The sequence below is a fragment of the Scyliorhinus canicula genome, chromosome 1, assembly GCF_902713615.1.
Source record: "Scyliorhinus canicula chromosome 1, sScyCan1.1, whole genome shotgun sequence".
Taxonomy (NCBI): domain Eukaryota; kingdom Metazoa; phylum Chordata; class Chondrichthyes; order Carcharhiniformes; family Scyliorhinidae; genus Scyliorhinus; species Scyliorhinus canicula.
Genome location: NC_052146.1, coordinates 302,313,825 through 302,330,767, shown reverse-complemented (window position 1 = coordinate 302,330,767; position 16,943 = coordinate 302,313,825). Strand labels below are relative to the sequence as shown.

Sequence of the window (16,943 nt, the reverse complement as noted above, 5' to 3'; positions counted from 1 at the left end):
TGGTGGGGAGATTAGGCTGCAGCCTCTCACCAGGGATCTAATCACCAGGGCCGGTTTAGCTCAGTGGGCTAGACAGCTGGTTTGTAATGCATAACAAGGCCAGCAGCACGGGTTCAATTCCCGTACCAGCTTACCCAAACAGCCGCCGGAATGTGGCGACTAGGGGCTTTTCACAGTAACCTCATACTTGTGACAATAAAAAATTATTATTATTATCCATCCTCTTGTATGAAGTTGACCTTGGGCCATGCTGTCCTAAGATGAAGCACTCCTCATTCCACATCCTTATTGGGGAACATTCCGGCAAGTGTCACTAACTTGTAGTTTAGAGTGGAAGCACTATACGAACGTGTCCATAACTGAGCCTAGCCTAATCCGCCAACTAATTCTAGTATCTCGCTGCCCTGTGCACTTCAAGGGCCCGTCAGCTCAATAGTATTCATTGGGATTTAAACTGTCTAAGAACCAGGAACGAATGCACTATCTGAAAAAGGGTAATGGGTCCAGTACTGTAGTAGAAACAACACATTAATGCTGTGAAGATATGGAGATGAGAAGGAATTACAGTTTCAGCACCAGCAAGGCAAAAGAAGCAGAATAGTCAGGGCTGCATACATCATTCAGGAGATGCACAGGCATTTGAGTGGGTTTTGGTAACTATTATTACATGCTTGTCACAGTCAGTGGTTAACAGAGCGTAGCAATACACCGAGCATTATAAATGTCTTCTTCCAAATCTGAGCTCCATCACTTCTGTTCCCCATTCCTTACTCTTCTCTTTATCCCTCTCAGGCACCTATTTCCTGACAGCCTTAAAACCTACTTCCTTGTCCAATCTTTTGACCACCTCCTAGTATCTCTTTCTTCGACTCAATGTCAAATGTTGTCTGACGACACCCCTGCCATGTGTCTCAGGGTCATCTCTGTTACATTTAAGGTGCTATCTGAATCCAAGCCATTGCTTCCACCTTCAAGTGTAGACGAACAAAATCAACGATGCTCAGATGTTTTGGTCACAGTCAGCAATGCGTAAGACTGTCCAATACGTAGCACCAAGTACTATCAACACCAGCACCAATACATATTAACCTCAACTGTGCCAACACTACTAATAATATGTAACACTGCAGGCATGCTACTGTTCCACCACAACACCCAACCCCTTTACCTCTACCCCCAACCAGGACAGCAGCCATAGTTCCATGGGAACGCTCTCAATTTCAAATGTCATTCCATTCTGGACATAAGTCCGCCTTTGCTGGGTCTGAGAATTTCTAATACCCTCATGGGCACGCTATTTGCTTAAGGACTGTAATGTGTCAAAAAGAAGACATATTGCCATCTTCCCAGACAATCTAGACATTGCCCCTGCCAACACTACCCACATCCCAAGAATGAATTGAGCATAACACTAAGAATTATACTCAATGTCATCTTCAATATAGAACACAACTAGCAATAGCCAATAATAATCGATAATACCATGTTATAAATTGCAATTTCCACATTTTATAACAATGTGAAATATACCTAATAATATGAATGGTAAAAAATGCTGCCAATGATATGTAATGCTATCTACTACCAGCATTCTGCAACACTATTAATTATACAGAACACAGTCAACAATACAGAGCATGAGGCAGAATTTGCAGTAACAATTAACAATGGCCATCATTGTCAACTGTATGGAAAACTGCCACCATTATCAACAGTACGTAGCATTGTCATATAACTATTTCTAACACATAACTGTGAACAATACCCAATGTCATCAGCACTATTCGACAGCATCAAACTCTGTCATTAACATCCAACGTTATCAATGCACATCACCACCTGCTTGTCACAATGTGATCAAAACATCCTCAAAGACACATTGTCATTTTTACCTAACATGATTAAACTTCCATGGTGTTACTCCTGCCCAACATTAAAAGTGGTGCCAATAATATCCATGGAATTAGCACCATTAGCATTCTCCTCATTTGAACAATACTTCCAGCTATCCATTCAGAATTATAAAGATCTCAATATTTCAGATACCCTTTGCAGCCCCGATAACACATTTCATCACAAGGATCACCTGCTTACGATATCAGAGTTAACTGCAAGTTTCCCCCGTCAGTGAGGAACCGTCACTGATATTCCTCATTTCCACACTATGGCAGCAATATTCAACAATTCCTAACATCATGACAATAATTTGGAACAGGCAAAGGATATTTGGTCTTTAAATCTTCCTTCTTTCATTGACCATATGACACCATCTCATGGACTGGATCCAAACCATTTCAGCTCATGGCTATAATCTGTGTTGAACTATTCATTGCGGGTAATCAAGCAAAACTTCCAAAATACATCCTTCCACTAACATTATTCAACCCTGCCTTGTCCCTTTCAATGACATCCTCTTTACCATTGTCCCTTAGAGCACAGGAAGTATTAAACCTTGTGAAGTACTTGGATCACTTCAGCCTTGCATCTATCCCTATAACCCACCATCCAATTCCTAACCTAATATTTATCCACCTCTCTTTGTGACATTTAAATTTAACTCCTTAAAGTGGGTTCGAGAGTCAGACTCCATCCTTCATGTTGATGTAAATAATATCTCACCCAATGGGGTCATTCTTCATGTGCAAGCTTAAGTGCTGACAGGCTAGTTGACTTCATCAAGCTGAATCTTATACCTCAGCACGAGTGTCTACTCTAGTTCCGCCTCTAGACACAGGACAACCAGGAACCTTCCTCAAACCTAAAAATAATCGCTGCCATTTTGAGAAAACAAACACAAGTATAAATTTTGCAAGGGGCCCAATTCTTCAATATTCTGGTTGTGTGCAAGGCCTAGCCACGTATCTTACAATTCATTCAAGAGACAGTCTTCTGTTCACTACTTTAACCCATTAATTGCAGTGGGTTAATGCCTTTACCCTAATGGTACACAGAGGGATGATACAAACAAGCTATATTTTTCTCAACCAAAATCCAAGGTCATCAACGTTACCACTAGACCTGACTATCCCAACGTACTCCTGATCTGGCCTCACATCTCCAAAAGTTCTGCTGCCCATGCCTTAACTCTTTTCAAGTTCCATTTGTCCATCATCCATCAATGATCTATACTGATCCCCAATGAAACAATGCCTTAATTTGAAGGTTTACATATTTGTTTTCAACTCACTCCATGGTCCCGCCCATCCTTAAATTCTGGGGTGGCACACTGGAACAGTGGTTAGCACTGCTGCCTCGCAGCACCAGGAACCCGGGGTCAATTCCAGCCTTTGGCGACTGTCTGTGCGGAGTTTGCACATTCTCCCCGTGTCTGTGTGAGTTTCTTCCAGGTGCTCTGGTTTCCTCCCACAGTCCAAAGATGTGTGGATTAGGTGGATTATCCATGATAAATTGCCCCTTAATGTACAGGGATGTACAGTTGGGGTACGAGGATTGGGCAGGCTGTACGGGGGAGTGGATATGGGTGGAGTGCTCTTTCGAAGGGTTGACGCAGACTCCTCTACTGAAGACATGGCCCAGGATTTTTCCAGCCCTGCCCACTGCCAGGATCGTTCGGTCCCGCCAATGGTCAATGGCCGCCGCACCTCCCCACCCCCCCCCCCCCCACCCCCCCCCACCCCCCCCCCCCCCCCCCACCCCCCCCCACCCCACCCCCTCCCGGAGTGTCCCTCCATGGTGCGGCCGGAAAATTCCGTCCATGGACTTGTCTTGAGGGTTGGCTCCACGTGAGCCGCAGTCCTCCAGCCTGCTGCTCTCTTTCACACGCAAGACAAAAGCAATAAACCTGGACAGACTATTTCTCAGTCGGAGCCATTTACTGTTCTTGGCCCAGTATGCCACACCCATCCATTTCCCAAACTCAGAAGCAGGCAGACCAATTCTAGCACTGCTGTCCATGGCTTTTTAAGAGGGCACGTGATCCAGCCCAGAAAGGTGGATGCTGACAGTACCTTTCTGCTCTTTGTGAGCTGATGCCACACGAGATAGTGCCCACTGCCCCGCAGCTTTGGATCAGAAGAAACATGAGATGAATATGGGCCAAGATACTCTCGTCGTGACATTCTAGTTAGGATGGGGGACTGATTCAGAATATATGTAACCTTTTGCTTTTCAGATTATTCAAGTGGTTTAAATCATGCACATATGTTAGTTCCTTATGCTGTGTTTAGTTCCATTAATGAAAGCAAGCTTGGCAAGAGAGAGGGAATGGAATAAATTGGTAGCATAGAAAAAGGACAAGTGGAATGGAACACACTAGAAATTAGATTAAGAGAAAATCAGAGCATACTGTAAACAATAAAACATCCAGCAACCATTTCAATTAACACATTCATTTAAAAACCTGCTGCTGACAATATCAGTGCTTGTTATTAAGTTTTCTGGTACTGCTTAATTCATTCTTTTAATATAGATCGTAACCCATCTATAAATGATCAAAAAAGCAGAGGTTTTCACAGCCTTCCTGTCTCACAATTCTACGCCAGATTTCCCCGTTGGAAATTCTTACATCCTGTGTCCATATGTCTAATGGAAGTTGGCTATGTAAACTTGTCACCCTGTACTTACACTTTCTCAACAGTGGTGGCACTGTAAGTTACTCCTGAGTCCATGCAGCTGGACTCCAACCAGCTCGACTTTCGTACTTCCCAAATTTGCTCTACAAAGTGCTAATTGATGGTAAGTTTATTCATATGTTTAAGATTATCTGCACTTGCTTTCTGTCAACATTTCCCATTGTAAATTCATATACCCATGTTTACAATATATGAACTGATGAGCGGCAATTGCATCACATCACCAGGAACTACAGCACCACCACTGCTCGGAGGGTATAATTACAACCTGGCAAGTTTATATTGGCAGGGTCCATTAACAGATCTATTCCTGTGTTTATACTGTGAGTCTTCACACCCCCCCCCCCCCCACTTCTATCTCATCCTATTAGCATAGCCCTCTATTCCTTTTTGCACCCAGCTTTCCTTCAAATGCATCTAGACTATTCATCTCAAGCACTCCCAGTGGTAGTGAGTTCCACATTCTCACCACTCTCTGGGTGAAGATGTCGTTTTGAATTCCCTATTTGGATGCTTGAGACGCGATTCCCAGCCTCTCAGCCGCAGGTTTCTGAGCAGCGCGAGGCACAGTGCAGTTCACTGGTGGCGGGATGCACTGCTCCCACCGCTGCCAATGGGATTTCCCGTTTAAGCCACCGGGAAGCTTGTGAGTGGGGGTACACCGCCGGCAGGAGCAGAGAATCCGGCCGCCTGCGAACGGCTGGAGAATTCCGGCCTCGGTGAATATCTTGCTTTCCTCTGCTCTGGTTGCCCCATTAGTGGGGTCGGTGGCACAGTATTTCGAACTTCTCCCTCGCAGTGCCAGGGACCCAGGCTCGATTCCGACCTGGGATGAATGTCTGTGTGGAGTCTGCACGTTCTCCCCGTGTCTGCGTGGGTTTCCTCCGGGCGCTCCGGTTTCCTCCCACAGTCCCAAGCTGTGCAGGTTAGGTGGATTGGCCATGCTAAATTGCCCCTACGTGTCCAAAGGTTGGGTTGGGGTTACGGAGATAGGGTGGGGGGGGGGAAATATATCTGGGTGGGGTGCTTTCCAGAAGGTTAGTGCAGACTCGATGGGCCAAATGGCCTCGATCTGCACTTTAGTGATTCTATGATTCTATGATTTTTTTTCTACATCTATAATGCCTTAACTCGAACATCTTCTTTCAAATGTTGACATGGGAATTTACATCAGAAACATTAAAAAATATGGATAAAGTGTACAATCTAAAGTGAAATTGGATCACACTTGTGGGCCCCCAATCCAATTATGCACCCTCCCCCAGCCTCGAACCCTGCTTAACAAGCAGACTGTACTTGTCCCTGTGGGCGACACTACAGGAATCTGTTCACCTGAAATAGACAGCTCAATGTAACAATCACAGTGTAATATCATGCTTTAAGAATTCACCCACTCATATCACCAGCAGCAGTTTGTAGCCTATTACATTTAAATGTTGAAAATAAACAAAAAAATTAAAGAAAAACTACAGGTAATCTGTTTAATAAACCAGAAACGCCACATCAGCTGTGAAGCAATCAAAACTGAAGTGATATCTCCCCTTGCGTTCCTGGGAAGGAGCTGTGCTTACCTGTGGGATTGAGACAGCTTGAGAAAACAGCGAAATGCCAGAGAACATTCCAGAAGCTCCAACCTGGGTAGAAGCACCACACACTGGCTTTGTGGGACATCCTGCAGGAGACAAACAGACCCAAGGGCAAAGAGGGACAAGGGTAAGTCTTCAGAGAATGACTGGCTCCCATTTAATGGGGTGTGGCTTTTACACTCACAATCTTTGCTCCAAAGTTCCAAACTATTCCCACTGCTTATTTTAGACATCATTGCACAGCTTGCCCCAACAACGCTCTTCATAGAACAGTATAGCACAGAACAGATCCTTCGGCCCTCGATGTTGTGCTGAGCATTGTCGGAAACCAAGATCAAGCTATCCCACTCCCTATCATTCTATTGTGCTCCATGTGCCTATCCAATAACCGCTTGAAAGTTCCTAAAGTGTCCGACTCCACGATCACAGCAGACAATCCATTCCACACCCTAACCACTCTCTGAGCGAAGAACCTACCTCGGACATCCCTCCTATATCTCCCACCCTGAATCTTATAGTTACGCCCCCTTGTAACAGCTACATCCACCCGAGGAAATAGTCTCTGAACGTCCACTCTATCTATCCCCCTCATCATCTTATAAACGTCTATTAAGTCGCCTCTCATCCTCCTCCACTCCAAAGAGAAAAGCCCTAGCTCCCTCAACCTTTCCTTATAAGACCTATCCTGCAAACCAGGCAGCATCCTGGTAAATCTCCTTTGCACCCTTTCCAATGCTTCCACATCCTTACTATAATGAGGTGACCAGAACTGCACACAATACTCCAAATGTGGTCTCACCAGGGTCATGTATAGTTGCAGCATAACCCCACGGCTCTTAAACTCAAGTCCCCTGTTAATAAACACTAACACACTATAAGCCTTTTTCACGGCTCTATCCACTTGAGTGGCAACCTTCAGAGATCTGTGGACATGAACCCTAAGATCTCTCTGTTCCTCCACATTCCTCAGAACCTTGCCATTGACCCTGTAATCAGCATTCAAATTTTTTCTACCAAAATGAATCATCTCGCACTTATCAGGGTTAAACTCCATCTGCCATTTTTCGGCCCAGCTCTGCATCCTATCAAGGTCTCTTTGCAGCCGACAACAGCCCTCCACCTCATCCACTACTCCGCCAATCTTGGTGTCATCAACAAATTTACTGACCCACCCTTCAGCCCCCTCCTCCAAGTCATTGATAAAAATCACAAATAGCAGAGGACCCAGCACTCATCCCTGTGGTACACCACTGGTAACTGGTCTCCAGTCTGAAAATTTTCCATCCACCACCACCCTCTGTCTTCTATGTGATATCCAGTTACTTATCCAATTCGTCGACTAAAAATACCCTCGGAGTGCTTCCGGTTTGGATCACTGTGTGTGCGGAGTCTGCACGTTCTCTCCGTGTCTGTGTGGGATTCCCCCGGGTGCTCCGGTTTCCTCCCACAATCCAAAGATGTGCAGGTGAGGTGAATTGGCTATGTTAAATTGCCCTTAGTGTCCAAAAAGGTTGGGTGGGGTTACTGGGTTACAGGGATAGGGTGGAGGTGTGGGCTTAAGTGGAGTGTTTTTTCCAAGGGTTGGTGCAGACTCAATGGGTTGAATAGCCTCCTTCTGCACTGTTGATTCTATGATTAATGAACCAGTAAGGCATTTAGTCATGTTGTTGTTTGCTCAGGATAGCACAAACGTCTATTGAATTCACTTAGAAATAGTGAACAATAGGAATAGGCCATAATGGATATGGTAGCATTGTGGTTACGACTCAACTAATGAGTTTGTATTCATTGCAGCTGCAGAATTTAAGTTCCTGTTAATTAAGGTTTTTTTAAAAATCAGTATTGATGAATGTTGGAACCAACAATTCTACGGACACGTGCGTGTAGGATTAGAATAGCGGTTTTAATATACTTACAACAGAGCCAGCCTGTTAGCCATTGAACTTTCGGTGAACTGGCCGGCTGACCCTGTGGCACTGATCTTTATACAGCCGCTCCTGGGGGAGGAGTCCTGGGCGGAGCCAAGGGAGAAGCCCCGTACAACTCTCAAGCATTCCCAGAGCTACTCCCCCTGGAGGTCAGATAGTGCAACTGCACTTACAATATAGACACATGTATATACAGGTTATAATCCGGTGTGAATCACATTCACCACATTGAACATGTAATTATCAGATTGTCATAGAAACCCACCTGGTTCACGAGTATCCTTCAATGAAGGAAATCTGCCTTCCTTACCCGGTCTGGCCTACATGTGGCGACGCCACATCCACAACCCTTAACTGCCCCGGCCTCGTAAAGCTGTACCAAAATTACCACAGAAAGATCAGGGCGGGTGGGCCTCCAGCACACGGATAGCAGCAGTTCGCGAAAGTCACCGCCATCACCTTCGAGGGGGCGAATGGGATTGGCAATAAATGCTTGCCGTGCCAGAGTCTCCCTCCTCCCGTGGCTGAGTGGATACATTCAGCCCTTTGAACCTGCGCCACTGTCTAATGAGATCATGGCTGGACTGCGCCACACCGCTGCCACTGTACCCGGCTGCAATTAGCTGTGCCAGTAACGATACTGGGAGCCTTCTCCACCCTTACATCTCAAGTCAACACTGGGCTGCCGACTGCCCAGTGATTAATTGGGTACTCTAAATTTAAAAAAAAGAGATTGCCCAGAGATCTTGTGAGAGCGAAGTGACTGCCCCTCAAATAACCGCACCATCAAAACAAGTAACTTTGCCTTGAACATCTTGCTGAAATATGTTTTGTGCAAAGAGAAAATCTAGCATATTGGGATTCCTGACTCATTCTTTGAATTGGCACGAATCCCGACAAGGAGAAGATCGAGACTATTATTAGTGCCTTTCTGTCATTCTGATGTTAAGTGTGCATTCTGCTTTCAAACTGCTGCCTGGTGGGCTTTGCGTTGGAATCCGCCCCCATGACCTCAGTCAGTCCCACTCCAGTGACAGCACAAGTGAGGAATTCGAGCCTCTGGAGGGCATTCCCCATTATAAAGAGACACTGGGCAGTGGGAGCTAGCTGGCTTCACTCCTCCCCTCATTTCATGGTGCAAATCACAGCAGCAAATGGAGACTTGCCTCATTTATAGTTGAACTGAAAGGCGATTTATCTGCACTTCCAGTTTAAAGCATCTTTGGGTTACACAAACTGGGGTCTCTCTACTTAAGGCAAGTGTAAACTACAGGGTGATTTGATTGAGCTTTTTCAGTTATCAAGGTGGCTTGGGATTTTGTAGCCCTGTAGATTTTGATGGGACCAGTAGAAAACTCCCAGCAAGCGCTTTTGCGGATCGGTGGGACTGGATGGTCCTGCCAGCTGTTTCAACCTCTGGAAAACCCACCTCAGGGGGGCCAGAATACAAGATCAGGGATGTACTTCTGAGGCTGTATAAGGCTCTGGTCAGACCCCATTTATGTATGGTGAGCAGTTTTGGGCCCCGTATCTAAGGAAGTATGAGCTGGCCTTGGAAAGGGTCCAGAGGAGGTTCACAAGAATGATCCCTGGAATGAAGAGCTTGTTGTTTGAGGAATGTTTGAGGACTCTGGGTCTGTACTCGAAGTTTAGAGAGATGTGGGGGATCTTATTGAAACTTACAGGATGCTGCGAGGCTTGGATAGAGTGGACGTGGAGAGGATGTTTCCACTAGTAGGAAAAACTAGAAGCAGAGGACACAATCTCAGACTGAAGGGACGATCCTTTAAAACCAAGATGAGGAGGAATTTCTTCAGCCAAAGAGGGTGGTGAATCTGTGGAACTCTTTGCTGCAGAAGGCTGGGGAGGCCAAATCACTGAGTGTCTTTAAGACAGAGATAGATAGGTTCTTGATTAATAAGGGGATCAGCGGTTATGGGGAGAAGGCAGGAGAATGGGGATGAGAAAATATCAGCCATGATTGAATGGCAGAGCAGGCTCAATGGGCCGAGTGGCCTAATTCTGTTCCTATGCCTTATGGTCTTATGGAAAGACCCGGCCACTAACTCTGTTTCTCTCTCCACAGATAAAGCCTGACCTGCTGAGTATTTTGAGCACCTTTTTTGTTTGCTTTTCTTTGAGAATTCCAGCATTCGCAATATTTTGCTTTTGATGCCGCACCATTTCCCAGACTCCGGGACAGGCTGCTAACTCAAACAGCGGCAGCTACTTCGGTCAATTCATTCCAAGTTTCGACTGGGGTGGGGATCACCTTAAAAAAGAGGTGCGCACTTTGTATACTGTGAATCAGTATCTTCTCGAATAGTTTGGGTCGGTACTCTGCGGATTCAAGCCTCGCTCCAGACATTTGAGAACAAGATGTAGTCTCACACCGCCATTGCAGTACCGAGGGGCTGCTGCACTGTCAAAAGTGCCTTTTTGTTGATGAACTGTTCAAGGTCCTGCCCGACCACTCAGCTGGATGTGAAAGATTCGGACGTACTACTTTGAGCAAGGGAACGGCAGTCCTCCCATGTATGCTGGGAAAACTACACCCACCAGAATACAACAGGGAACCCACCATCCGTCTCAGCAACACCAATTGGATGGGTGTTTGAGGAAAATAAGCTTTCAGGGCTGTGGGAAAAGAGTGTGGAATGGGACTGACTGGGTGGTTCTTCAGAGAGCCTGCATAAACTCAACAAACCACGGGCAGCAAAGTAGCACAAGTGGATAGCACTGTGGCTTCACAGTGCCAGGGTCCCAGGTTCGATTCCCCGCTGGGTCACTGTCTGTGCGGAGTCTGCACGTTTTCCCCTTGTCTCTGCGTGGGTTTCCTCCGGGTGCTCTGGTTTCCTCCCACAGTCCAAAGACGGGCAGGTTACGTGGATTGGCCATGATAAATTGCCCTTCGTGACAAAAAGGTTAGGTGGGGTTGTTGGGTTACGGGGATAGGGTGGAAGTGAGGGCTTAAGTGGGTCGGTGCAGACTCGATGGGCCGAATGGTCTCTTTCTGCACTGTATGTTCGATGTTAAAACGAATGACCTCCATCCTTGTTCTAATGACTTTAACATTTTCCAGCTATTCATGCCAACGGGATCGCCCGGTGCTGCTGATGGCACGGCCTCACTGCGGGTTTCCCGACGACGTGGGATGAATTCAATGGAAAATCCCATTGACAGCAGCGGGATTGGAGGATTCCGCCTCCCGCCGCAGAGAAATTCTGGGGGGCCAGAGAATCTCCCCCCAAGACTCCACGACATATCAATATGTATCAGCCATCGGAAGCCTTTAAAATACCCCAACAATCCACTGAGACATATCCTAATACTGTACCAGTTATCTGTCCCCAGCCCTGCCCCACACACATACAGCAGCCACCCACACTGCAGTCTGATGAAATAGCAGCAATCCAACAAAACACAAGACAAATGTCTGATGTAAATATCCGGACTTGTCGACAAAATACATCGGAAACGCACGTAAATAAAACCGAAATCCATTAAAGCATGTCAGCATTGCCACAAAAACCAGAACAGCAACCACCCTAATTGCAATATCCAATCAAACGGCACAACTAACATGCGACAATGTATCAAAACGCAAGCGTAACAAAGCAAAACATTCCAACGATATTCCAAAACCATCTGGTGTAACATAAATACACGACAAACTATACCACAATCCTCAACTTATGTATACTGTACACAAGCGGAACTGATTTCAACAATAACCCTCAAATACAAACTAAAATCACTGTCATTTTTGCGGTACAGAAGGTTTTCTCTTGGATCTGTCTCTGTTGGAGAGTACTCAATACCCTTGGCGGTTCAGTCATTTTAAACCTGACACTCTGCTTTGCAGCGTAGCTACTAAATTGTTGTCCCATTCTGATGATAATGATGATGATTGTGATATGCTCCAAGACAAAGAAGAAACCCCACGTGTCTCCAAGACTTCTTTGATGGGGGGTCAAGAGTACTGTGGGAGACTGAATCCCTCAGGGCTCTGACTTGGAGAGGGACAGAGAAAAGGAGTTGGGGTTGGATAGAACCTGCAGTTGTAAAGAGAAAGTTGCAGAAATGAAATATAAATAGTTAACCCACTGGCGGGTTCTTCTGCCCGCATCGAACACAGCACCCCATGGTGGGGGTGCCCCGTGGTGGGACGGGCATGCCAGGAAAATGTTGTAGATGTCGTTGGGACCAGTAGATCCCGCCAACGGCCAATGGAGACCAGCTCCCTCTCCGGAAAACACCAGAATATGGGTTGTCAGAAATTGGACAGTATACTTTGGAAGTAGATGTAATATAATGGGTTAACAGATGGGATATGCCAACGCATGATATAGATGATGATGTATCGCTGACATCAGTCAGTCTTGTGTTAGACTTACGTGAGAGAGAAAGAGAGAGAGAAGAGAGAGCGATGTTGGGATCATGCCCAGGAGCAACATGCCTGCTCCGTAGCCTGTTTAGGTGTAGCGCTAATAAACAAGTGTTGAGCCGATATCAGAGCATGACTATAGTCTGCCTAGTAACAGGGTAGCACAGTGGTTAGCACTGTTGCTTCACAGCGGCAGGGACCCAGGTTCGATTCCTGGCTTGTCTTTGCGGAGTCTGCACGCTCACGCCGTGGGTTTCCTCCGGGTGCTCCGGTTTCCTCCCACATATCCTGAAAGACGTGCTGTTAGGTGAATTGGACATTCTGAATTCTTTCTCAGTGTACCCGAACAGGCGCAAGAGTGTGGCGACTAGGGGCTGTTCACAGTAACTTCGTTGCAGTGTTAATTATTGTGACAATAATTAAGATTATTATTAGAACAAGTACCATACCTTGAGTCCACAGATAAGAAGGACCATCTCAGTACAACAACAGTATCATGATCAGAACCAGATCATCAATCCTCCCAGGCATACTTAGACACACATCAAACATTGATGTCGACACACAGCAGCTATTTGAGTGCGGCACAGAATAGTCCGTCAACCCTAACAAGGCAGCAAGTCAAACAGCTCTCCAAATTTCTTTTAAATAAACATCCAACAAAATATACCAGCAAATATGCCAATTTCACAAGAAAGTCTACTAACATTCACCAATTTCACCAGAAGATTCACCACCACTCACCAATTTCACCAAACATTCACCAACATTCACCATAAAATTCATCAATATCACCAGAAAATTCACCACCATTCACCAATTTCACCAGAAATTCATCTACATTCACCATAAAATTCACCAACGTTCACCAATTTCACCAGAAATTCATCTACATTCACCATAAAATTCACCATAAAATTCACCAACGTTCACCAATTTCACCAGAAATTCATCTACATTCACCAACATTCACCATAAAATTCACCAACGTTCACCAGTTTCACCAGAAAATTCACCACCATTCACCAATTTCACCAGAAATTCATCTACATTCACCATAAAATTCACCAACGTTCACCAATTTCACCAGAAATTCATCTACATTCACCAACATTCACCATAAAATTCACCAACGTTCACCAATTTCACCAGAAAATTCACCACCATTCACCAATTTCACCAGAAATTCATCTACATTCACCATAAAATTCACCGCTATTCATCAATTTCGTCAGAAAATTCACCAACATTCACCAATTTCACCAGAAAAGTCACCAACATTCACCACCAACTTCAACAACATACACAATATCAATATAGGTGGTTGTCGCCCTAATCAATTTCAGGGGGAAATGTTGTCAACGTTCAGAGTCAGTTTCACCTGAAACTTCAACATCTTTCATAGGTTTCAATGGAAAATTCCCCCGCATTCACCTCCGTTCCACCAGCACATCTTGCAGATGCAAAAAAAACGCAACAAGGAATACCTGTGGATATACCAGGAAGCACACTCACATTGAAGAAACGTGGCAGTATTTTGACTTTGAATGTTCTGTGAGCACATACAGCCAGCGAATGTACGAGGAACCATGCGAGGCCACTTGGTTTAAACTGCTTGATTCCACACAGCAGTTAGAATTTGTAAACCCTTGGACAATGCCCAACCTCATTTACTGACTGAAGGAGGCGGTCTGACCACAGGTAAATATTTGAGGTAATTGTCTCGCTAACTCCCGAGGTAATCTTGCAAAATCCATTCCTGACATTTTAACTGACATTTTTCTGCTTCGAACATAACATAGCATTCTGTCAATAACATTTTCCATGCTCCTGGCATTGAGAGTCATCACATGCGCCTATCCTTCATGTGTAATGCGTAATGCAACAAACCTGTGTTTAACTCTTTCCAATATGATGTTAACTGGATGTTTTGAGATTATTCCACACAAGGGAGGGCAAAATAACTCCAACGGAGGCCAGACGAGGCAAAACAAAGGTTTACTCCAGAACAGAAAAGTATCCACAGCAGGAAAATGGAGGCCAACTGGGAAATCCCTAACAGCCTTTCAGTGTGATTCAAAGCTCTGAATGAGTCTAATTGGCTTCCTAGCTCGTGCCCCCCCCCCCCCCCCCCCCCCCATCCCCTGCCTGCGTTGGCAAAAATGGCTGAAGCTGTGAATAGAAATCATAGAATTTACAGTGCAGAAGGAGGCCATTCGGCCCATCGAGTCTGCACCGGCTCCTGAAAGAGCACCCCACCCAAGGTCAACACCTCCACCCTATCCCCATAACCCAGTAACCCACCCAACACTAAGGGCAATTTTGGACACTAAGGGCAATTTATCATGTCCAATCCACCTAACCTGCACATCTTTGGACTGTGGGAGGAAACCGGAGCACCCGGAGGAAACCCACGCACACACGGGGAGGATGTGCAGACTCCGCACAGACAGTGACCCAAGCCGGAATCGAACCTGGGACCCTGGAGCTGTGAATAGGGTCAGGAAGCAGGCATCCGACTGGCACCAGTATTTTCCGCCCTCGTTCAGCTCAATTCCCAACCTCAGCTGAGCCCATAACTTCAGGCCAGAATATTGGTAGCCGCACTCAATATTCTGAACGTGGTTATGGTGACTAGCCAGTGTTATGTACAGCTGAAACCACCCATAACTAAAGTCACTGAAGAAAAATGAGTGATTGCTTCAGACTCAGTGGATAGCACTCTCGCTTCAGACTCAGAAGGTCACAGGTCCAAGCCCCACTCCCATGTTCAACACTGACAGATGTGGTTCAGATCAGTCATTGAGCTGAGGTCGCGTCTGCCGTCTCAGGCAATGATCCCATTGAAAAGGGGCAGCTGGAGTTCACCCTGGCCAACATTCAGCCCTCAACCAACTTCACTTAAGCAGGTTGTTTGATCGTTATCTTCTGCCCAGCAGCAGAATAGACATAAGGGCTCGAAACGTCTCTCCCTGCACCAATGCGGCGAGACCTGCGAAGTGTTTCCAGAACTTTCCGCTTTCATTTTTGAATAGCCAAATCATGATCTAAAACCCTCCCTCGGCAAATCATTCGCTGTGGAGCGATCAGGTGCAAAATAAATGCAAGTTTCTCCGTTCTTTTGCCTCTCGGTAATAAAGGTGCAATTTAATTTCTTTTACATTCTTTTTGTCAGGATAATTTTGATTTGCAAGCCAAGAAAAAAAATCAACCCAGAGTCTCAGATCCGGGGCAGCCAAAATGCCAGTATCCATGGGGAATCCGTTGGAAGAAAGGAATTGTTAGTGATAAGCTTTGCACAGTATGTAAAACATGGGAATAGGGAAAACAGGGGATATGGAGTGCAGGAAGGGCTGGAAAATCCCGCCAATTACTTCATGTCCCGCCATCCTGGCTCGGAAATATATCGGCCGTTCCTTCACTGTTGCTGGGTCAAAATCCTGCAGCTCCCTCCCTAACTGCACTGAGGGTATACCTCCCCCACAGTGACTGCAGCAGTTCACCACCACCTTCTCACGGGCGGCTTGGGATGGCTGACAAACCTGCACATCCCAAGAACGAACAAAGAAGCAAAAAAACCAGGACAGTTCGGGATATTTAAATTGCGTTAATTAAATCAATCTGGAATAAATGGTGGCACGGTGGTTAGCGCTGCTGCCTCAAGTTCAATTGCAACCTTGGGTGACTGTGTGGAGTTTGCACATTCTCCCCGTGTCTGCGTGGGTTTCCTCCCGGTGCTCCGGTTTCCTCCCACAGTTCAAAGATGTGCAGGTTAGGCGGATTGGCCATGCTAAATTGCCCCTTAGTATCCAAGTATGTGGAGGTTTAGGTGGATTTGCAATGTTAAATTGCCCCTTGGTGTCTAAAGATGTGCAGGTTAAGTGGGTTTACAGGGTTACAGTTATAGGGAGGGGAGTGGGAACAGAGGAACCAGGAGCAGAAGCAGGCAACTCAGACTGTTGTGTGAGTTTCATGTTAACCCTTAGGATTTATTTAAACCTGGTATATCGGTCTTATACCTAAATGTATCTCTTCACAGCCCATCGAGCCTGCACCGCCATTCAATGAATTGTACGAGGCAGTACTAAGCTTTTATTCCACATCAATGATGCTCATGCTGGCATCGCCTGAGAGATCCTCATTGTCATACCTCCTTATACAAAATGCACGTGCACTATAAATAGAACAGAGCCAGACCTGTTGGTGACGTTATACCAAGGTCGAACCCATAGCCGTTCCAAATGAAACATTGTATTTGTGTATTGGCTAGGTGTTAAATTTAACTTTATGAAGGTATACGCTTTTCTTTTCAGTTAAGGCCAGCATACATTTACCCTGAGAGAAAATAGGAAAAAAGATCATGCGATCGATGGGGATCATTTTTGGCGACCCACTATTCAACACCCATGACCCACCCACGGGTCGCGACCCCAATTTGAAAAACACTGGT

General features: G+C 45.7%; 1 protein-coding gene across 8 annotated transcripts in view; it reads right to left on the bottom strand.

The window, feature by feature from the left end:
- adgrg6 (adhesion G protein-coupled receptor G6) overlaps nt 1–16,943 on the bottom strand; it is a 138,108-nt gene that overhangs the window by 99,304 nt on the left and 21,861 nt on the right. For all 8 annotated transcript variants that reach the window (XM_038816609.1, XM_038816632.1, XM_038816624.1 and 5 more), the window contains exon 2: nt 6,164–6,264. In XM_038816609.1, the coding sequence (XP_038672537.1) occupies nt 6,164–6,264 (101 nt within the window). The remainder of the gene's footprint in view (nt 1–6,163; nt 6,265–16,943) is intronic.